General features: G+C 40.6%; 1 protein-coding gene across 2 annotated transcripts; it reads right to left on the bottom strand.

The window, feature by feature from the left end:
* Nucleotides 1-1381: 1381 nt before the first annotated feature.
* On the bottom strand, nucleotides 1382-18541 carry LOC101579449 (zinc finger protein 709-like). Of its 2 annotated transcripts, XM_023708709.1 has the most exons (5): nucleotides 18413-18541; nucleotides 13647-13771; nucleotides 4878-5004; nucleotides 4600-4660; nucleotides 1382-2590 (listed from the first exon to the last, which is right to left on the bottom strand). In XM_023708709.1, exons 2-5 carry the CDS (start codon nucleotides 13719-13721, stop codon nucleotides 1702-1704), a joined length of 1152 nt encoding a protein of 383 aa, XP_023564477.1. In that variant the 5' UTR covers nucleotides 13722-13771; nucleotides 18413-18541; the 3' UTR covers nucleotides 1382-1701. The 2 variants fall into 2 exon arrangements, with proteins under 2 accessions (XP_023564477.1, XP_023564479.1); XM_023708711.1 differs by lacking the exon at nucleotides 1382-2590 and having other exon boundaries at nucleotides 4596-4660.
* Nucleotides 18542-24109: the final 5568 nt, after the last annotated feature.

The raw sequence follows: 24109 nt of genomic DNA, 5'->3' as shown, positions 1-24109 counted from the left end.
AACCATAACATTTGCTAAACTACACATTATTTGAAAATAATTGAACTTTAATAAAAAACTCATGTTCACAAATCTAAAAATATACATCTCAACATAATATATAACATCTAATTCATTAATATCTTTTGGTACACAGAAGACAGAGTATATACACCAAATACTTAAGTATAAGCTAGTAGAAATGCACAAATAATTACCAAAAAATCACTAAAATTTCTTTTTAGTTGTCAATACCTGAGGCATGGGGATATAACTCAATGGCACAGCACCTGCCTGGCAAGTGCAAGGTCCTGAGTTCAATTTCCAGTGAGAGAGAGACAGAGAGACAGAGACAGAGACAGAGACAGAGACAGAGACAGAGACAGAGAGAGAGAGAGAGAGAAAGAGAGAGAGAGAGAGAGAGAGAGAGAGAGAGAGAGAGAGAGAGATAGGTCACTACCTCCCAATCTGTAAAATAAGCACGAAAGACTCAAACAAAAGCTACAAAAATACTAAGCCTGCTGGAAAGTAAGTAATACATTTCATCCATGGTTTGGAGAGGATACAAAATTTTCTTTTACAAGTGATCATCTAATTTAAGTACTTTTTGGCTTTGGTACTGGACATCGAACTCATGACCTCACACTTGCCAGGCAGGCGCTGTGTTGCTGTGCTATACCTTTGGCCTTCGACTGTGAATGAAAGGTATAGATGCCAAGCTTAGAGAGTACTACTTAGAGAAAAACACAGCATCCTGTCAGCTCTACACCTGTGTTTAATGAAAACTCCATGTTAGGGCTGGTGTTGAAATGTCACTCCAAGCTGCATAGGGTCATAATGCTATTTCAGAGGTGGCTGGATCTAGAGTGTGTGATGCTGGGATTAAGTGTCTGTGATTGCTCATCAGTTCACTGATTGGTGTGGTGCTGCCCTAATCCCAGCACTCTGGATCAGATATAAGGGTCATTGCTAAGCCTGATTGGTTACTTTTGCTGCCTTGTGAGTGCCATGAACTGCTGCCCTGCCATGTGCCATTCTGCCATGCAGCCAGCTGATTATGGACTGAAACCTCTACAAAGTGTGAGCTAAACAAACTTTTCTTCTTTTAACATTAGGTGTCAGGTTATTTTGTCTCAGCAATGAGAGAAAAGTAATTAAGACACCCTACAAATATGTAATTCAGAGACTTCCTTAGCAAGTAAGTTACTGAAAAACATTGCATTTAAATTTCGTAGTATCTTTTTCTGGTAGTGTATATTCTGAGGCACTCTACACAGAAATATTTGACTTTGTGTCAACAATACATAAGACATTTTTCATAGGATTTGTGAAATACGCTTATATACACACATGGTTTCTCCCTAGTGTGAAAATGTGTGGCTTCTGAATGATTTTCCACAATGCTTACATAGGGCCCTTCACCAGTGTTGTTTTTTTCTTTTTTTCTGGTACTGGGGATCGAACTTGGGGACCTAACGTTTGCAGGCAGACGTTTAAGCCATAGTGTTCTTTTGATTTCAAAGTAATGTGTTATGAATGAATGCTTTTCCACACTGCTCACACATGGGGTTTTTCCTCAGTCTGAGTTCTTCTAAGAACTCAAAGTGATGTGTTAAAGTGAAGGCTTTCCCACATTACTCACATATATAGGATTTCTCCTTAGTATATATATTTTCATGTATTTGACAATATTTGTATACACTGAAAACTTTCCCACACTGTTTACATGAATAGGGGTTTCTCCCTAGTATGAATTCTTTCATGTGTTTGACAATACTTGCTTGTAGCAAATGCTTTGCCACATGTTTTACATACGTAAGGCTTTTCCCCTTTGTGACTTCTTTCATGTATTTCATAATACTTGTTTGTAGTGAATGCCTTGCCACACGTTTTACATACATAAGGTTTTTCCCTTTTGTGACTTTGTTCATGGGTTCGACAATGACTTTGTCTACTGAAAGCTTTCCCACACTGCTTACATACAAAGGGTTTCTCTCCAGTGTGACTTCTTTCATGTCTATACAATGAACTGCTGGTAATAAAAGCTCTCCCACATTGCTTACACACATAAGGTTTTTCCCCTACATGAGTTCTTTTATGTATTTGACAATAGCTGTATGTACTGAATGCTTTCCCACATTGCTCACATATGTATGGTTTCACCCCTGTGTGATTTCTCTTATGTCGACCCAATGAACCACTAGCAGTAAAAGTTTTTCCACACTGCTCACACATATAGGGTTTCTCCCAAGTGTGAATTCTTTCATGTCTTTGATAAAAACTGAGTGCACTAAAAGCTTCCCCACACTGCTTACAAACATAAGGTTTCACCCCAGTGTGCCTTTTTTCATGTATTTGAAGAAGACTGTGTGTGCTGAAAGTTTTTCCACATTGCTTACAAACATAAGGTTTCACCCCAGTGTGCCTTCTTTCATGTATTTGACAAAGACTGTGTGTTCTCAAAGTTTTCCCACAATGCTTACATACAAAGGTTTTCTCCGAAGTGTGACTTCTATGTGTTTGATAATGACTATATGTTCTGAATGCTTTCCCACATTTATCATGTTGATTCCAAGCTTTGTATTGATAGCTTTTCTCTACCTCTTCATTTCTGTGAAGAAATAAAAATAAACAAACCAATCACAATAAAGGGGTCTTATTATAATTGATTTACCAGAAGTACTGGTTTAATGCCCCTTAAGAATTTCTGACAACTAGGGGCCAGGGAGATAGCTCAGAGGCATAAGCACCTACCTGGAAAGCACAAGGATCCGAGTTCAATCGCTGGCCCCACATGCCATGCGGTCCTGGCCCTGGACGCCCAGGCATCCAGATACCTGGGTGGCCCCACAGATGTGAGCACTGACCATGTGGCCCTGGAACCGGCCATGGTGGCACACACCTATAATCCCAACACTTGGAAGGCTAGGACAGGAGGATATGAGTTTAAGCCCAGCCTGGGGGCTACAAAAATGAACATAAGGCCAGCCCAAACTGCATAGTGAAACAATGTCTAAAAAAAAAGGAAAAGAAAAAGAAAAGAAAAAAGGACTCTCTGGCAACTAATTGTTCTGGAAGATGCATTAAAAAGAGCTATTAAACACCCCGCCCAAAGTGATGTTTTTTGGGATTTTTACAATTGGTATGTTTGCAATACATGTTTACTTTCATTTTGGGGAATAATTCTATCACTTTTTACCCCTTTCCCACCAATCTCCCCATTCTCTCTTTTTGATCCTCTTACCATCTCCAAAAATTCTGTCTGTTTTCTACCACCTCTATTTTACTCCTAAATGTACACTTTGTGTTTCTCATATAAGAGAAACCATTTGATATTTAATGTCTGTGTGCCAAATATTTCATTTAACATTATGGGATAAAGGCCCTTCCATTTTGGGGGAATGAGGTTATCAAATAACATCAATTTAATCTTTTTTGACTGAAAATATAGCACTTTTTTGTAGTTTTTTTTTTTTTCCATCTGGAAATTAAACCCAAGATCTTAGTGCTAAACAACATTCTAGGTTTTAGAAAAATGTTTTGCGGAGAAAGGCTCTCATCAGTTAAGTTGTACTGCTGAGCTTCATGCTCTCATCTTGCTTCAAGAGCCACAGAGCATGAAACTAACAGCATGCAGTATGATGTGAAGAGCACCCCTAACGTTCTTTATCCCCGCATTTACTGATGGTAGCTACAGAGCTAGTAATTATGAACCATACTGCTTTGAGCATGGATCTGCGTGGATCTCTTTTGAAAATTTGCAAAAGAGAGAATCAAATGAAATCTCAATATTTACTTTTTCAGACATCTATACACTGATTAATATAGTGTCTGCATGTTAATCCCTACCAACAATACTGGAGTGCTTTCTAAGAATTTAAAAACATCAATGGATTCAAAACTCTGGATGATGGCTTAAAAACAGCTATTATTATTATTACTATTGTTGTTGTTGTTGTTGTTATTAGGAGCTGGGGAGATAGCTCGTAGCATAAGGGCCTGCCTGGCAAGCACAGGTCCCGAATTTGATCCCTGGTACCAAAAAGAAGTTATTTATTATTATTACTATATTTTTCTTTTCTTTTCTTTATTTTGCGGTACCGAGGATTGAACTCAGAACACTGCACTTGCCAGGCAGGTGCTTAAGCTGCTGAGCTATCTTCCCAGCCTGAAAACAGCTATTACTGAACACTAGCATTCATTTGGGTTTTGAACACTGCTCAGTTTAGTAATTCTGTGAACATTATTTCACATTCACATGTATATTTAATTAGATGTTCTAATAATGGGGTCCCATTAAAAGACTACATTAATTTTTCATACCCAAAGCCAAAATGTAATTTTATATATTTTCATTATGTTAATCATGGAAAAACAATTTTAATAGTGATATAGCATAGTGTCACCTGTTGCATAGTATCAGTACTTCAGTTCCAAATATAGGAATATTTCAGATATTCAACTGTCAAATTATGTAACTGAACCAGGGTACAACTTTAGAGAATTTGAGATTAACTAAATTTGAACATGGTTTCTTCTATACAGTTTGTGTGGCTTTAGTATTTCTGTCCACAGCCTGACTCTTAAAGAACATTTCCCTTTCTTGTGTGCAAAAATTACCTTAGATGTCTCCACGAATTTTTGTATTTTTCATCATTTTGCTGGTTCTCCCAGTTTCTTCCTGAATTGTAGACAGATATAAAATGAGTTAATATTTTTATATAAAAATGACTAGATACCAATTATAATATAACCACATGTAATGTGGCTATGCCTAGGATGTTGGCCAAAATAATTTTACATAATGAAATGTAAAATGTAATTTTAAATAATGAAAATATGCTAATGTCCAAGAAAAACTGTGCTCCATATAATTTAGAATATGAGCTCATTCTTACCTATAGCAGCCATGTTCTGTTGGATTTCTCTCATCACATCTCTGTAGAGCTTCTTTTGGGATGGATCCAGCAAAGCCCACTCCTCCAAGGTGAAGGTCACAGCCACATCCTCAAAGGTCACTGACTCCTAAATAATCACACATACCATATTTCCAGAAGGAAGGCTGAGACTGTCTGGAACATCTCAACTTTACACAGAAGGAGCTGAATTGAGGCTGAATCACTATATATATATATATATATATATATATAAAATACATAATGTAATACATGATATATAGTATAGTATTATAAAGCATATACTATATACGATAATATAGTGTTATATAATATCGCTTTTTTTGAGACAGTATCTCACTATGTAGCTCAGGTTGGCCTTGGACTCAATATGCAACCCAGACTGGGCTCCAAATCATGGCAATCCACCTTCCTCAATGTAGGGCTATAGTTATGCAACAGCAGTCCTGGCTTGAATCATTTAAATATTAACTTCACGTTTGGGTCATCAAATTCTTACACTCCATCTATATGTATACCTTCACTCACAGCAATTCTGATGCTAGACGGTAATATATTGCTAAAGCACTAGCAGAGTAAGAATGCTGCTTGTCCTGCTGGTCAAGCAGTTGTCCCTAGAGCACAGCTCACAGAAGGAGCCTACAAGATCACCATGCACAAAACACTAAGGTAAATAAGTATTAATCAGTTGCTTTGATAATCATGGGAAATGAAATTGCGTTTTTTTTCTATTAGTACACTGGTAGTACTTTTAAAGTTGAATCTGCTTTCATAGAAAAATTGATTAACATCAAGATTTATAAATAATAATCAAAACTTCTAGTGGAAAACTAGCTGTACTGGAGGATTCTAAGGACAATGAAACTAGATGAAGGATGGCATATTATTTTACAGCTCAGTGACACCAAATGTTATTCACATGAATGTAAGAAACTCCAGAGGGGTTTAAGGTAGAGTGAGGAGAGGAAGAATATGATAAAAAATATATGCACTGAAAATCAGTATTTTACAAAGTTATTTGGGCACTTATAATAAAAGTAAAAATTCAAGAAAAACATCATTTCAATTCAAAATCACACCTTTGCTTTTTAAAAAAATAAAACAAAAAATTGCTTAAAGCTGCTCAGTACATTAAAAGTCTAATAGTGTTCAATACCTTGTAAATATTATGATACCTTGTATACTAAACATACAGAAAATGACCAATAGATCACAAGAAGACAGTTTTTAATGAGCCTTCAGGTAAATACAATACTGATTGATGATGGAGCTGGTGAGGTATAACCCTGGAGGAAATCACAGTCCATTTCATATACAACCAGGGGAGAAGCAGGTAGGTACTTGGAAATCTGTACTATATACTCATCATTTCTATGAACAACAATAATGTTAAATATTGAAATGGGAAAGAGAAACTTGAATGCCTGAAAGTTCATAATGAAATAAGGATTTTTTTTTTTTTTTTTTTGGTTCCTCGAATGCCTTCAGGGCACTTTTGGCCAGCTGGAGAGGTGTGAGGTTTGAACTCCAGCAACCTGAGGCTGACAGCTTTGTGGAAGCAGCCACTTAAAGGCCTGAGCTAGGGCCAGGCCCCCTCCTGAAAGTTCATAATGAAATGTTAGATGTGAGAAAAGGTTTCTTCAGAACAAAGTAAGCCATCAGAATATAAATAAGAAATTTAAAACTATAAAAATCATGGGAGGGAAATGTGACAGGAAGAAGTTTGCAGAGTATAAATATTCACAATGTGTTTACAGAGTAAAGATCATAAAACACAAATCTTAAAAATGACTAAAATACATCTAACCCAAGAGAAAACAACAGATTTAAAACAAGACTCATGACCCTGGTTGAGGAAATGGCCAAGGAAAATGGAACTGTGGAAGAATACAAGCGTTCAAGAATACAAGGTCAATTAATGTACTCCACACTCATTCCCTACACTTTGGAGTTTACCAAAATCTACAGTGCAATGATATTTATTCCAGTGTCCAAAGAACACACCATGCTACTGTTCCTGGGAACATGTGTGATTCTTTGTATATCAATAAAAAATAAACTTGAAAAAACTTGAACCACACGTTCAGAGGAATGAGTGACAAAGCAATGTGTCCCACACTCACATAAGAGCACCTGTAAACAACGAGACAATGAAAACCAATACCAAACAAACCCAAAGCCCAACCTACGCAATTTCTATGAGTCGCTTATTGAAGATGGCAAGGTGGGAAACTAAAGATTACTGCTCAAAGAAAACCACACTACTAAGTGTAGGAAATGCAGCCACATTAGGAAAGTGGTCATGTTTGAGGCCAAAAAGGAGGAGCCACGTAAAGCAAAACCAGGATACCCTTATCCACTGCATGTATTGTTTGTATTGTTAGAGTTCACCAATTTTTTTTTTAATTTTTATTTATTTATTTATTTATGTGTGTGTGTGTGTGTGTGTGTGTGTGGCCAGCTCAGTCCACCAGGGGGCAGGGCTGACTGGCATGTGGTGCTGGGGGATTGAACCACGTTCCCTGTGCTTTGCTAAGCTTGTTCTAAGTAGGTGCTTTAGACCACTGAGCCATCTCACCAGCCCCATCACATCACCAATTTTTTACAATATAGTTTATTGTAAAATATTTAAACACTAAATTACCACTAGGAAAGTATATATTAATTTTTATCTATCCAACTTCAAACACAAAAAGACAAAATGTAACTCTGAGCTCAAGGCCAGCCTAAACTATATAGAAAGACATTGATAAAAGAGAAAGAAAAGGAAAGGAAAACAGGTCAGAAAGTAAGAGAAATAGAGCACAGACATCAGAGCTGATCAACATCTAGACATCCTGCTTACGGTGAAAACTCTATGCCCATTTACAGAGGAGGGGTTATTACACTGATACTGAGAGGGTAGGGCAGAAAAATCAGAGGACACACAAATGAGGATTAGTCATGTCACCTAGAGCTCAGGCTAGCCTTGGAAGGCCTCTCAAGCAGGTACTAAGTGTCACCAGACAACACAGCTGCCAGCTCCACAGCTATGAATCCCTGGCTGTAATCACATCATCTCCAAATGAAACAGAAATGGAAGGAGTGCTGAGGATTAAACATGGTTAAATATAAAACAACTCACACATTTCAATTTTCCAGTTCAAGAAGAATATAGAAGAAAATCTATCAAAAGAAAAAAAGCAAACAAATTAAAAAACCAAAAAAAAAAAAAGAAAAAGAAAAAGAAAAACTCCACAAAACTGCACTAAACCAATCCATTCCCCACCCCCCCAAACTGGGAAACAAAGGAAGTCCGTTGACAGAAGCATAAATTACACTGACAGAACGCTAGGAAAACTGTGCTAGGGAGACTTTCCTTTAAATGGGAGTTATTTTAAACACAACTGAGGGAGCACATGAGAGCACAAATTAGCAAACAAGATTCAACTTTGTGTCCTCTGTGAGAAAAAAATTCTTACAGGAAAGAAGGAATGGATATACTGTTCAAAATTTTTAATTTTATTTGGGCAGGAAAAATAAGACCCTTATTGTACATGACTGTGAACATTGGTAACACTAATTTACCCTGTGAAATTATCAAGGATTCAACATAAAGTGTTCTCACTTCAAACAAACTAGTTTGTGAAATGTCTGCTCAGGTTTGCCAACTGACAATGTATGTTTCAAAGCACCACACATTAAATTATATACGTACTTAATTTTTATTTCTCAGAAATGTATACAAATATTTTAAAAATACAATAAACTAAACAGATAAAGCAAGATAAAATAGCTGTGTAAAAAGATACAGCAGTCTACCATTAATTCAGTAAAACATGTTGAGGCTATGTTAATTTGGTACTATTCAATCTAACATGTAATTTTGCACCAAGGATAAAACAGGATTACTAATTGTAAACATTATATCACATGCAGCACAGAGTGACGAAGAAACTTTACAAATATTAGAAGCCCACACTTGAAAGACATTCAACTGAGATATAATCAAGGAATGCAAGATAAAATTCTAAAGAAAATGTTTAAATATAGATAGATATAAATAAAATTGTTCCATGTGTTTAAAAATTTTACAATAAAGCAGAACATACGTGTAATATCAAATAAAAATTATGTGAAAAAATTCTACAAATTTAAAAATTTTCTATAATGTCCGCATTAGCATTACTATTTTGTGAAAAATCTTAATTAACAATTGCAGAAGATAAATTAACACTTTTACTAACAATCAAAATTTTAAAGACAAACAACACCCCCCCTCAAAAAAAAACCCTAGAAATAACCCAATTCCAGAGCCAGTAGAATAAAGGAGTGAAGTGGCTGAAATACAACCCTCCCTAAAATCCTCGGCCAACAGGCCACAGATAACTCTTTTCCACATAATACTGTTAGATTATTCAAAAGTAGTAACTCATATATCATTCTGAAGAGTTAAAAACAAATAATACAGTACTTGACGAGAGTATGAAAAGAGCTTCCAAAAATCCATCCATGACCAACTTGGAAGTCATTAGATAAAACCAGAGATACACTGAGATTAACTATAGTTGATGATTTGTTCACAAACATGATTATCTCTCTCTCTCTCCCTCTTTCCCTCTCTCTCTCTCCCTCTCTGCCCTCCTTTTCCTCCCTCTCTTTTATCTATGATAAAAAAAAAAGTAGTTTACTTTTAAAGTTCCTCTTGACTCTTCAAATGTAATCAATTCTCCACTCAGTTTTTGGTTGCTTTTTTTTTTGGTGGAACCGGGGATTGAACTCAGGCCCTTGCTCTTGCCAGGGAAGCGCTTATTCTACTGAGCTATCTCCCCAGCCCCTCCATTCAGTTTTTAATTGAGAAAAACCACTCTTTTAATTAAATCATGAAAATTAAGTCTTAGATCTTTGAGGTAACTTCTATTTTATACAAATAACTTGCTGCAAAAGAAGTAAAAGGGAAACAGTTCCGTGAAGAACCCTCTTCACTGCTGTTCAAAAGGGAATCCACAGAAAAGGTTAGATACTCCTTCCACACCACTCTAATTATGTTCATGCAGCCCAGAGTGGTTCGCCAGATTAGTCAGGAAAAGGTTAAGAAATTTAGGTCTGGAAACTTTTCCCACCTTACTTAACCTGCCTCCCAGAATAAGATTGATCCCTTGGCTGCAAACTCAATTTACAACCTCAATATTCATGCATAGTCAGCAGAGGGTTGAATTTGCTCTTTTCACAATTTCTTTTCTTTCTTTTTCTTTTCTTTCGTTCTTTTTCTTTTTCTTTTTTTTTTTTTGCGAAACCAGGGATTGAATTCAGGCCCTTATGCTTGCCAGGGAAGCGCTTATTTTACTGAGCCATCTCCTGGGCCCCACAAATTCTTTTTTGAACTCAAATACATGTTGTTCACTGAACACAAAGAAATTCTACAACAGGAAATGGTGGGCCCCAAATTTAATATTCTCATCATTCAGTGTTACCACAATTTTGAGTTTCCAGGCTTAGTTCACTGCTCCAATTGCAATTTGTTCTAGGCAGCTGAATTAGATAGAAATATTTTAGGCAGTCGGACAGGGACAGGCCCTCAGAAGGAACCAGTATGGAAGACAAGATACCCGGCAAATGTGGGAGAGACAGACACTCCTGCTGAGGCCCAGACCTCCAGACAAAAGATCAAACAAATGAATACCTCTCTAAGGATAAACATCAGGGATTGATATTCTAAATAGGTCTCTGTCACCTAGAGGAAGCCAGGAAGAGTCCCTAGCCCATCCCACTATAGGAAAAGCCTGCTTGCTCTGTGACTCCTTTACCTTTTGATCCTGATTTAATCAATATAACCTGAGCAACTATGCTTGTAATTTTGCTGGTGGACCACAGTTTTGTCCTACCTCATGCCCATCCAGTGAGTTCCCATGTTTCTACCTTAGACCCACCTCACCTCATGCTTTTGCTGTATAAAAGATCCCTAATAAAGGCAGATTCCTTGGAAACCCATTTGGGTCCCATTCTGTCCCTGTCTTAGACAGATTTCTTTCCCTCAATAAATATATTCTGCTTTTAACTTTTGTAGTTCCTAAAATTCATTTTTTGGTTTTAGAGAACACGAACTTATTCCAGTATTTTTCAGGCTGGTAGTTTTATTCCCTTCTATCATGTCCAAAGCATATCATAATGTATTGCATCATACGTCATCATCCTGAGGTTATCAAGGGGTGGCACACTGAGTCATCCCATCAACAGAAATGAATGTATTGCCTCAAAGTGGCTTATAGTACGCAAAAGGACAAAGATTTCATTAAATTACAATCACGTTAGGTTCTCTGTTTCAAAATCTAGGAAAAAAGAATTAAAAAAATTTTTTTTTCTACACACCATCTCCAGTTTACAGACACACATCTAGGCCAGAAAGACTCCTATATCTTTCAGGTTGGTCCTTAGACATTCTCAATGGATACAAATTACTACTTTCTGGACATGAAAACAAATAATTGATGACATTTAATTTAACCAAGACTGTGATCTACTGGGCTACAGAAGTAGAACTCTAGCAGTTTGGTGATCCACACCTATTTTGGGAGGCTGAAAGAGTCTCACAAATTCAAGGTCAGCTAGGCAATATAGTGAGACCAAGTATTAAAATTTAAAATAATGATACTAAAAATGTAAAATGAATGGAAAGGTACTGGATTTCATCCCCAGTACCACAAAAAAATTGCCTGTAATCCTTTTCATCATTTAGTAACACCCTTCTGATTACCCTTTCATGCTGTCCACCCCACAGTTTAACCCACAACAAAGACAGACAAAATTTCTAAAATTGTTTAAAAAAATGATGAGGTGACATTAGCAGTTACAGAAGACTTATTCATCTAACTCTCCTAAATTTCTCTCAAATCTATCACACTGAACTACTTTCAAAGTGAGCCAGCATATAACTGATACTAATGTCACCCCAAGAAAATTCTCCAATGAAAGCCACCAGTTCAGGAGCCAATTGGACTACCCTCCATCCTCCTCTGCTTTCCCACATTCCATCTACTGCATGTGGTTGGGATAAGGAGTTAAAATAGAGATGTGCGCAAGTGGGTCGAGGAAAACAGGACTGCAACAGCAGAGGGAGTAACAAAGAACCCCTGGAACTCCTCAAGGACATCCTGTTTTTGTGTCCTTGCTCTCAGATGCCCAGCAGGATGTCATGTATAGCTTAAACATTAATCTTAGGTACACAGGATAAGATTTTGTTCTGTTAACTGAAAGTAACCTAAAGGCTGAGACTCAGTATATCAGAAAAAGACTAAAGGCAGAGCAGCAGCCTTTTGCTCGAGCCCTTGCTTTGCTTGCACTAAGGGTCCATGTGTCCCGGTCTGCGGCTGGTGCCCGAGTTTTTCCCAGCACTTTGCTTCTCTGACACAAAAAATCCTGCATTCCCCCTGCTGCTTTTACACAAAGTCTTACCACACTAAGCATGTTGTTTTCAAAAACACAATGTCAAAAAAAAACAAACAAAAAAAACCAAAACACAATGTCTACAAACACTCTTGGATTATAGCAATTGTATGAGACATGGTACCCTTCTCTCTACCTGTAGCAAAAATCACAGGTATGAATGGCTTACTTCCTAAGAGACCCATAGTGAGTTTAACAGGCAGCACTTTCTCAAAGTTGACCTTAGCAGGATCACTTTCATCTTCCCTTCTTTTGTGGCCAACTTTGATCCAATTTTCTTGGTAATCTAGAGTACACAGGGTTCTGTTTATTTATTATTATATTACATTGCCATGGGTATATCACGGGCATCTAAGCATCCTTGGCTGGTATTCTGGTACTGAGCCTCATCATAGGCAATAATAAACATATATTCACTTTTTTCATGGCCTTTATAAATACTCTATAATGACTTAGGAAATGTGGAAAAAAGGTTAAAAATTCTGGACTTACTTGAACTAGTATGGAGCTGAGATATAATCTGTGTACAATTTTTAAGTGTCTTACCAACTTTCCTGTCATTGGGGCAAATACTCAAGATCTACAACTTACAGAAATTTAGTATAGTTCACTGTTTCAGTCACATGGGAGATAAAAATGGCACTTAAGGTAGGGCATCCAGACACCTGAGAAACACGGGAGGAGATACAGACCAGGCAACACTTTTCCAGGCCATGCTCCTAGCTGCCAACATCTAACAAAGTGAAGCCTCCTAAAAGCACACTCAGATACTGAACTCATGAATATATGAACCAACTGATGATGACAAAGCCTTCACAAGCAAGTCATCTTTCAAACTCATGAGACACTTAAAGGAAAATTTAAATATAAACCATAATAGCAGAAGAGCTATTTAAAAAACAGGGAACCCAGCAGCATAGCCACACCCACAGAAAACTCACACAGCGGTCATGAGTCCTTCCACCTTCCCCCTTCCATCTCACTGCAGTATGATAAGACAGGGCTCTGGTACAGTAAATTATCTCACTGGGATACAATAGTGTGCTTAGGCCCTGGCAGCAATCTCAGGATCACCCAGATGATAGGACCAAATGTGCACCAGTGACAACTGACAGAAGAACAAAGTTTTCTCAGGTGAACGCTAGTTCTATACACTTCGAATGAAAACTAGTGCCTGCAGCATAAACCCCACTCCTGTCTTGGATTGCTCAGCGCCCACACAATCACCAGTTCCACGACTGGGGGTCTTTCAGAGTCCATGCACTTGCAGTCAGTAGAATCCAAACAGCAAGTTAGGGTAAGCCGATGGAACAACTCTCCATAACTCACTGCGAGCTCCTGATTTTGGTGCCTGACACAGGGGTATTTCCTTCTCTGGCCAGCATGCCGGACAAGGTAGTTCATACAACACAAACTCTTCTTCAATGATGTAATGCTGCTCTGTTTCTTGCCCACTGAGGCAAGAAGAACAAGAGAAAAAACAAAAACAAAAACAAAAAATCAACTGCATGTAAAGGCCAATGATAGATTCTACCCCAAACCATTCCTCCTCAAGGCTGCATCCCTTGATGTTGGTGCGACCTGGCCTGGGGAATAAGTGCACGGAAGCAGAATTAGCTCCCAGCTTTGCAGAGCAATGTCTTTTTGCTGCACACAGTGCTCTTCTGGAGTGTTGTTGTTGAAAAATGCAAATAGAACAGTGCTCCTATACTTCCCAACTCAATGTCACATGAAGAAAATCCCCAAAATAAAAACCTGGGCCTGCACAAGAGCAGGAAGAAATGGAATAGAAGGAGTGTCCCAGTGTTGTCAGACGGGAGAAAATTAAATGAGACACAGGACTTATGGGTCAGGCTCAGCCAAAATGGAGACAACTGTTTCTCTTCCAAAAAGTTGCTCAGGTGGTCTTCCACACCACTGACTTAGCAGGTACAAGGACACACAAGCTCAAGAATGAGAAGGTGCCAGGATAGGTAAACAAAGACCACAAGAGGCACCAAAACTCTACTTCGGCACTGTAGAACCACCTGAGCAACTCTTTGGAAGAGGAACAGTTGTCTCCATTTTGGCTGAGCCTGACTCATAAGTCCTACGTCTCATTTAATTTTCTCCCATCTGACAACACTGGGACACTCCTTCTATTCCATTTCTTCCTGCTCTTGTGCAGGCCCAGCAGTGAGACAGAGCAATGAACTGTGTCTATGCTTCACATTCTTTCCTTGTCTCTACCTGCACTACATTCCATATTTCACTGGTGTGAAAGTAAAGGTGGCCGCACTGTCTGATTCTCTGGGATGATAACCACTGAGAGAAGTAAAGGCCAGACTCAGGGGTGCCTGAACTGACGCTGTGTGCTTTATCTTAGCAGTGCCCTTCTCTGTAAGCCACTCTCATGGGCTTCTCCAGAATACCAACACGGAAATTCTGTCCTAAGAGTAGAGAATTCAGGAGACACTTGGAGGGATTTCAGGGATCACAATCTTTTTTCACTCATGGAATATGCAACAAAGGCTCATCGTCGTATCTTTCCCCAGAGATAAAAATCACTGCAAATGGGAAAGTCTTGGAGTGACAGTGCTAAACAGATGTGCCTTCACACCATTAAGGCCATGGCAAAGTGGACAACTCAGTGCAGAAAGGCAGGTACTGACAAGAGGCTAAAGCAGCAAGAAGGGTTCCCAAAATGGCATACATTTGAACTAGACCCGCAAGTTTTCTCTTTAGTCTTACACCTGCTTGGTGGCTTGTTCAAACTGCTTGATCCTTGTGTCTGTTCAATGAAAATTTCTGTCCTAAATCCTTCATCATAATGATGCTAGCTAGACAGTATGATCAGAGTGGGACACCTCTTTATAATACAAAACAATAAAAACAACAAAACACAGAGTGATCCTTCCTCTTCCAAAGAGTACATACACTATTCTTCTGATTTGGCTCCTCTGGAGGACCTGATTAATACAGCACTCAAAACAGGAAATAACCTGTGTCATATTCTACAGAGGACTTTCTATAGAACTAAAGGAATGAGTTTACAGACACTGCTTGAGTTAGAAAAAAATCTTACTCAATCCAAAGGAACTTAAAATATATTGACATTGCACAGAATATACTGATTAAGCAAACATTATTGCTAGGCCTTTTATTCTTTTCAACTACTCAACACCCCTTCATTTGTTTTGTTTTTTTTTTTTGGGGGGGGGCTATTTTTTTAGGGAAGGGTCTACAAGGTGTTCGGGGTCTCACTACTAGATCAGACTCGTAGCAATCCACCTGTTTACAGCCTCTCCAGAGCTGGGATTACAGGCACGTGTCACCATGCCCAGTCTCAATCAGTCTCAGCATGCCCTGGGGGCGGGGCTTGCATGGAAGGCCTGGGGATTGAACCCCAGGTCCCTGAGCCTGCTTGCAGGCACTTTAATCCACTGAGCTATTTGGCCAGCCCTTGTATTTGAAAAAATTTATGTACCTGAAAGCCAAAGTATAATAAAATACTGAGTGTTTCATGTACTTTACTGAGTGCAGTGCATGGTAATTCACTTAGGGACTGATACCTTTTTTTTTTTTTTTTTTTTTAGCGGAACCAGGGATTGAACTCAGCCCTTGCACTTGCCAGGCAAGTGCTTATTCTACGGAGCTATCTCCCCAGCCCAGGGATTAATACTTACTAGAGACTTTACCTTAATATAAAGATAAAAGTCCCAGAATTTCTATTTCATATGGAAACAGGGTCACACTCAGTTGTCCAGTCTAGAATTGGTGTTGTGCTACTTCTGTCTCAGTCTCCCAGGCAGCTGAGGCAAGCATGTGCACCACAATGCATCTTCTTTGCCCAAGTACTATTGCCCTGGTGAGTCACCGTAATGAAACAGTCCCTCTCTGAAGCTGGGACAGCGGCACAAGCCCTTCCCTGCAGCAGTCCAACAGGGAAACAGCACCAAAAGCTCGCCCTAGCGTGAGAAGCTTAATAAGACCTAGTCTCAAAACTTAAAAATACTTGTGCTGTCCATGCTGTTCAGCCAGTCCCTGGCTTTAAGGAGGTCTGCCTCGTGCCTGGGTGGCACGATACTGCTTTGGTGGAGTCTGACAAGGAGGTGCAGGCAGGGGCCACTTGCAACACCCTGCAGAGCTTCAAAATCACTCAGAACAGTGTAATGAAGATCTCTGCCAAGAAGTAGCATGTTTTCCCCAGGCCCTCCCCTGCTCTGGGGCTGCCCCTCCCTGCTGGCTCAAGCCTTCTTGGAGCCATGTGTAAATGTGTGGTCACCATACAGCACTGTACCCAGAGTGTGTCCCCAGACATTGCACCTGGCACTGTTAGGCTGGAATGGAAGTGTTTTTGGAGGTGTGTTTTACACACACACACACACACACACACACACACACACACACACAAATTTAGAGAGGTAATTCAGAGCAAAATACTTGAGTTTAGTTCTTGTACAATAAAATATCAAGCATACCTTGAAATCTTTTGCATCCTGGAGAAACCTCCTCTCAGTGTACCTTGGTGATGATGCCTGCCCTATTTTTAAAACCACACTAAGGCAAGACAGTTTCCTGATTTCCAATTTTGCCACAGAAATGATTGTACAAACTGATTAGTAGTAACAGAATATATTTCCCTATAATACAGTCTCCTTTTTTCAGGCCTGTGACCCCAGTTTGACTCACTCTCAGAACTTTTGGCCAACAACCCTTCCTTTATGTCACACTAAGAACAATCTCATCTCCAGAGAAGACCTTCTCTGTTGCAGGTGCTAACATTGCCACCTTCTGTCATCCCCTTCCCTCCCACCCCTTCTTTCCATCCTACATGGAAAACTTCTTAGGCCTAACCATTGCTAAGCCTGCACACCTTGCATTTGGGGCTATAACCCCGCTCCAGTACTCCTATATATAAAATCTACCTCAAAGAGCATTTCAACATTGAAACAGTGTTTACATTTTGGCCAAGAACTATGGCCTGATTACTTCTGAGATGCACCATGTGCCCATTCCACTCATTCTCATACCCACATATATGTCTGTGCGAGTGTCCCAGAATAATTTTTTATTGTTGTTTTGCTGTATGAGGAGTCTAGGAACTCACTGAGTGCTTGGCAAGTCCTCCGCCCACTGAATCACATCACCAGTAATGTTAAACCTTTGCTTGGATTCTCATGGCTTTTATCAACACCTACCATGAGTTTGGCAATACTGGGACACATTAAAAGTTTAGGAAATCAGTATAAATATATATAAAAAAGCAGCAGAATTCTGAGGAGTTGAGTTATGTGTAGGAGACACTGTATCACAATCATTTATGAGCTTCAGGTCGTCCAGGTCTGCTGCTTGGAGGAAGGAGACCAGGGACCTAGAACACCACAGCTGCACCCAGCTCCAGCCCACAGCGGAGTTAGGGTCTCCCCGAAGTCCCCGATCTCCGCAGCCTAGTGGAGACGTAGCTAGGGCTGGGGCTACCCCGATCGCCTTCTCGGCTGGCAGTACTGCCCCGGGGACTGGGGATCCGGAACAGACCCTGCTCCCGCACAGAGCACAAGGGACAAGGGCTGACTGGGCCAAAGAAGAGGAGTGTCGGGTTCCCGAGCCCGTCCCCGCCCAACTAGAAAAGAAAAGCTCTCCAGACCAGTTCCCAGCCCACGTTCTCCGCGCACAGCCGTAAACAGGACACCCGCAGCAGCTACACTGACGGGCGCCGACTGCGCGAAAAACCCCGAGATGCGCTGTGCCCGGCGCCCTCTGCTCCCATCGCCGCCCTGTTTATCAGGGGGGACCAGAGCGGAGACCCTAACTGTCAGAACTTCCCACCCTCAGCCGAGGATACCCTCCTCTCCTGGTTAAACTCCCCAATAAAACTCACCCTCGCCCCTGGCTCGTCCTTGGCCCGTCTGCACCCGGGCTGCTGAAAAAGTCCTCGCCTGTTGCTTAAACCCGGCCTGCCTCAGCGGCCTCAATTGCACCTCGGTTTGCCCTAACAAGGACCGTGCGATCTGGAGCTCGGCGGGGAGTCTAGCTCCTCGTGGCTGGTTCCGGCCACTTCCATCCAGGCCTCTCCCGAATTCCACCCCATCCCAGGGCTCATCCCACAACGTCACCATTGCTTGGCTTGAGGCACTCCCAGGGTCCTTCCGCACAGCCCGCAGAGAGCAGAAGTCACTGAAGAAGGCAGTCTGATCAGCTGGGAAGCTCTCGGCAACACGGGGCGACGATTAGGCACCATGACACCGGAAGAGCCCGCCCGCCTCGGCCCACCTGATTGGACGGTTCATGGAGCCCGCCCGTCATCGCTGATTGCTCCTGCTCAATCGCCATGCTTTGGAGACAAGAGCGACAAACAGACGCTTACGTGTTTGAAAGAAACCCAAATGCAAGATTGTAACCTGCAGACTTCTTGCACCAGTCTCTTCCTCATGATGTTGATAATTGCATTTAAATAATTCTGAATTTTCAGAGCTGCCCATACTTACTTAGTAGACCCTAGCCTTTTCCTGAGAATTAACGGGATTACATTTGTAAAGAATTTTAAATGTTGCTGATTAAGTTAAAAACTAACTTTTTCCACGCGTAGACCGAGCATCTCTTTACTGGTCTTGCAGTAGATAGCCAGTATACATTCTATTTTTCTCTAATTTAGTGTAACCATCTATTCTTATTCTTTCTTACTCTCCCTCACTAGTTGAAGCTTTCATTATTTATAAATGACTCTAGCCTAGGTCTTTTAGAGTGTCAGGGGCTCTTGTCTTAAAGAGTGTAGAGTAGGGCTGGAGAGATGGCTCAGTGGTCTAAAGCACCTACTTAGAACAAGCTTAGCAAAGCACAGCGGACCGCGGTTCGATCCCCCAGCACCACATGCCAGCCAGCCCCGCACCCTGGTGGGCTGAGCTGGCCACACACACACACACACACACACACACACACAATAAATAAATAAATAAAGAGTGTAGAGTGGACCCTGTGGAGGGTTAAAAGACCAGAGCCCCTTTTTAGAGGATAGAAAATGCAGGCTCTTTGTGGCTACGGAGCAACAAGCAGTTTCCAAGGAGTTTTGTGGTTTAGAGCTGACACTTGTGGTTTTGAAACCTGCCTCTGTCTAGACAACGCTGTACCTCCTAATTTAGGTTGCCATGCCTACCCAAGTTCCCTCATTAGCCCACAAGACCAAACCCCTAGCAACAAGGCCAATATCCAGTCAACCAAATGATTATCCTCCTGTGGTTGTGGTGGAGACAGGACCCATGAAACGTCCTATTCCCCATCCTGTGGTGGCAGGATGAGAGAGGGAGTATTGGAACAGTGAGAAAGAGAGACAGGCAGGCACATAAAGTAATGATGGGATGTGGCTGATGTTGCAGATGGTTATAAAAATGACCACCTGCTTATTAGAAGAAATTGCCCTTTGAGAAAACTTTAGAAGTGTAAAACAGTTGTTTTTAGGGACCCATTTCTGTACACTGGATACCCCCTAAAACTCCATGAGCTTTAGCTCACCCCAACAACAAAGGCTAAAAATATGATTGGTTTAGAACTTCTACAAGAGTGAACAAAACAAAGACACAATCTCAAGAAGCTCCATCCGGCTTCTCACTATTATGCAGCTTGTGGCTCACCAGCTCTGTGCCTGCCTTCACAATCCTGCCTCACATCCCTTTTCCTTCTGAGTTCCCCATCCTGTGCAGGACGGCCTGACACTTTCATTCTGTGCTAGTGGGATCTTCATTTTTGAATCACCCTCGCCTTGATCCTGCTTTCCTATCAGGATGAGGGCAAGAACCAGAAAAGCAGAGTCTTTTCATGAGAAGATCCTTGCCTCCAAGACCCCATCTGTCACAACAAGAGGAATCCTGGCAATCATTTGTAACTCTCCAGGGATGTTTTATAATGTGATATTTGCCCCACATAGACCTTGTGTCCACATGGAAGAGAAACATACACACTCAAAGAAATTTTTTTTTTCAGTTAATTTACCCAACTTCTCTTCCTTTCCGACTCTCCTATTTAAAAAGGCAGACACGGGGTGTGTGTGTGTGTGTGTGTGTGTGTGTGTGTGTGCAGACCTGCTTGAGTTGGAGGAAGAGAGGGAGAAAGGGCAGGGGAGGGGGGAATGAGAGAGGTAGAAATTGGTACAGTGGTATGGAAAATGGTAGAAAAAAAACATAGGTAGTATCCCCCAAGCGCAGTAGTAGTAAGCCTATAGCACAAATATTATATTTTCCTTTTAAGGCAAATGTATTAATGGTTTCTAAAATTTAAAACCTCAGAATTCTGGTTTAATTTCAATGTAGGCACTCTGGGATAAGTAAGTGGGTTCTGGGTTTCAGTTGGGTACTTGGTCTCTAAAAGGTTTGCAGGGGCCGGGGAGATAGCTCAGTAGAATAAGTGACTGCCTAGCAAGCACAAGGGCCTGAGTTCAACCCCTGACTCCACAAAAAAAAAAAAAAAAAATCTAAAAGGTTTGCCATCACTGCAGGAAGGTGTTACTTGGAGTCTAAGTTTTGCCACCAACACTTGCTCCAGTCACCCAAGCAAAGCACCTCCTTATGGAAAAAATGGAGTTAGCACAGAGAAAAGAATACCCTTCTAGCTTTGCCACAAGTTTATTAAAACTGTATGTGGGAGCTGGGGAGAAATCTCAGAGGTCTAAGTGCCTGCCTGGAAAGTGCAAGGACCCAAGTTCATCCCAAGTACCAAGTACCACATACTGTGCCAGCCCCGCCTAGAAACCAGGTGTGGGGGTGCACGCCTGTAGTCCCAGCACTGGGGAGGCTGAGACAGGAGGATCTCTCTAAGTCTGAACTGTGTAATGAGACTCTGTATCAAATAAATAAATAATTATTTATTTAAAAAAAACTCCATGTGGGAAGAGACCTCTAATGTTCAAAAATATACACAAATTGGTAAGTGACATTACTGTGAGGCAGGTAGTTAGACACTAGTGAGCTTGAGGGACAAGGATGTGGGTCCAAAGTAGTGTGCTTTGCTGGTTAATTAAAGAAAGACTGCAATATATAATGCACATACAATCATTTGTTAGGTCTTGTACCCATAGTGACTTCATAAAGCATGGTGACATCTTAAGGTTACACACTACATGTTTCTTCTAGCACCTATAGAAGTGATTTACTGCTTACTCTGTTGAGTCCAGCTTTTGTCAGGAAGGGTGTGGTGTGACTTGAGACTTAGACTTCTGAGTGTCCTGTGGAAATTAGGGGATAGCTTCATTCACCAGAAATTACTATTGCTGTCTATCCTGTGCATTTGCTTGTAGTAATACTAGAAATTAAAACTAAAGTATAATTTTGCAGGGAAAAAAATTAGTTGGAAAGCTAGAGAGAAGATAGGAAAGCGAAAGATCAAAAATCGAGGCAGCTGAACACATGCAGAACCGGACCAGATGCACTGACACTAGTGAAAGCATGTCTGTTGGAAGCTGGCACCGAGGAAGCTCACTCAGAGGGCTGTCTTGCAGAACAAGACAGCTCTGAACAAAGAGGGACAGGAGACTTCATAGGCTCTTTTAGAGAGGGTAATTGCGGGCTGGAACAGCCAGGTCGGAGGTGGACATTATTTGTCTTCTGTGTGGAGGGTAATTGCGGGCTGGAACAGACAGGTTGGAGGTGGACATCATTTGTCTTCCTTGTGCTTGAACTTTGCTTAAGTCAGAGTCAGGTGGACCTGTTCTGTGGTTTTTGGGTTTGGCTGTGCATGAGGCCAAGGGGGAGAGAGTTTAGGGGCAGGGTTCCTGGGAGACCAAGACGGAGAGTGTTTGTGGCAGGGTGCCTGAGAAACTCTGAGTCCTGACCTATCAGAAAGGACTCTGGCTTAGGTAGCTAAAGAGGGCGCACTCTGATGCAGGGGTTCAGACTGGCCCACCCAGAAAGGCAAGAGGCCAGGTTTCAAGGATTGGCTGGTGGGCTTGAGTTCAGTTTGTCATTACTGCGGTCCTGCTCATGTCATAGATCTAGAGCAACTGCGCACTGCCATGCCAGAAGCAGACTAGCAGGACAGGGCCGAAAGCGCATGGCAGAGTGTTTTAAGAAGCGAGAAGTGGCTTACAAATCAGCAGGACAAGGACAGAGCCAGCAGAGCTTCCTTCTTTTACCCTAGGCTTGAAGACTTAATTCTGCATGAATTTAAGAGTTTTGTGTAAAAAAATAATAATAATAATAATTCAGATTTGAAATGCAAGAGACCCTGTGTCAGATCTTAGCTACAGAGGAAATAATCTGAAAAGAATGATTTACATACTGCACTAGAGTTTACAAAATTTGATGGAATCTGTATGCCAAAAATTGCCAAAAAAAACAAAAAAACAAAAAACAAAACCCCTCAGATTTTTAAAACTGTAGCTAAGTAGGAGTGATACTTGTAGAGAGATCTTAGAGTCTATTGGGAAAAGATGAATATCTATACAGGGTTATAGTCAACTCATTTGAATAGGCAAATCACAAAAATGAATAAAATAACTGAAAAGCATTTGAAAATTTAGAATTTTATCAGTAGTTAAAATAAATGATGAGCAAACATTAAGTTAAAATATAGCATGTGCTTGCCCAGCAGCAGATGCCTGCATGTCCAGTGAAGCTTGCAGGAGAGATGTGCATTGTACCTCCAGAACTGCAGAGTCTAGGGCCTCAGACCCACACAATTATGGGGCTGCCCACTGGCTTGGCCATTATGTCATATGTGCATGAAAATCATCAGCAGGAACTGCCCCGAGGGTGCGTGTCAGTTGCAGCACATCCACTTGATAGAGTATCCAGCTGCTTTTAAAAGAATATCAGGTATGTGTAGAGTATGGCAGTACCTTTGCACTCGAGAGTTAATTGATCTGGGAGCACAGCAAGTTCCAAAGCTGAGTGTCAACTGCTTTCACCAGAAAAGGAAGCAAAACATAAAGCAATCAACCCAAGTTTCTAGCTTGTGCTTCAAGCAACAAACAGATGGTAAGTACTAGATAAGTACTAGGACAAAATTTTGCATCAAAATGTGTTGAGTACTAAATTTGACAAGTTTCAAAGTACTGGAGTGCCATGGTGCAATTTTGTGTGATGATATCAGAAATTGTTTAAGAGATAGTAAAATTGGCAGGACAAACTATATGAAATGACTTCTATTTTGCATTAATAAATACATATTAACATGTATTGTGGGGAGAAAAACAACAAAATATATTGAAACATAAAGCAGGGGCACATTTTCCCTCAGACTTTAAGCAATCAAGGTTTTTCAAAGCTCAATCACATTCTGAAGTCAGAAGACTTCCCGAGTCCTGCACCCTAATGCACATAGACATGAGAACCACACAAATCTCTGATGTAGAGGTGAGCAGACGCAGTTCCTTCACTGCCTGTGACACTGGCCATGTTCCTGGTCCATCACAGACCTCCTGCCAGTGTTAGGTCTTGGTGACTGTTTTACGAACAAATGAGCGAATTTATATGCTATTTGCTTTTGAACTTACCTATGTATGTATCACTTTGATTTTTAAGTTTATACATCGTTTTCTTTATAGTTAACCCTTCTAGTGTCTTCAGTTATTTTTAGATGTTTAATATCCTTGGCATCTTCAAAATCCCATGTTATGTTCTGTGTATTGTGATACAATTTTTTTTTTCCAAAACTGGAGATTGAACTCAGGCCCTTGCACTTGCCAGGGAAGTGCTTATTCCACTGAGCCATCGCCCCAGCCCCATGGTACACTATTTTTTTTTAAGTCAACAGAAAATGGAAATTTACTTTTTAAAGTTTCTAATACTAGGAGAAGATATCATACAATGTCTTTTAAATAAATT

The sequence above is a fragment of the Octodon degus genome, unplaced genomic scaffold (genome assembly GCF_000260255.1).
Source record: "Octodon degus isolate 3935 unplaced genomic scaffold, OctDeg1.0 scaffold00485, whole genome shotgun sequence".
Classification (NCBI taxonomy): Eukaryota; Metazoa; Chordata; class Mammalia; order Rodentia; family Octodontidae; genus Octodon; species Octodon degus.
Note: the sequence above shows the minus strand (reverse complement) of the source record. Positions and strands in the feature narration are given on the sequence as shown.

Excerpts from the sequence above, each read along its gene's own strand:
- LOC101579449 (XM_023708709.1), bottom strand. The coding sequence starts at position 13,721 with ATGAACTACCTTGTCCGGCATGCTGGCCAGAGAAGGAAATACCCCTGT. Across the intron at positions 4,661-4,877 it reads ACAGAACATGGCTGCTATAG|GAAGAAACTGGGAGAACCAG; the intron begins GTAAGAATGAGC and ends TCTACAATTCAG. Across the intron at positions 2,591-4,599 it reads AATTCGTGGAGACATCTAAG|AAATGAAGAGGTAGAGAAAA; the intron begins GTAATTTTTGCA and ends ATTTCTTCACAG.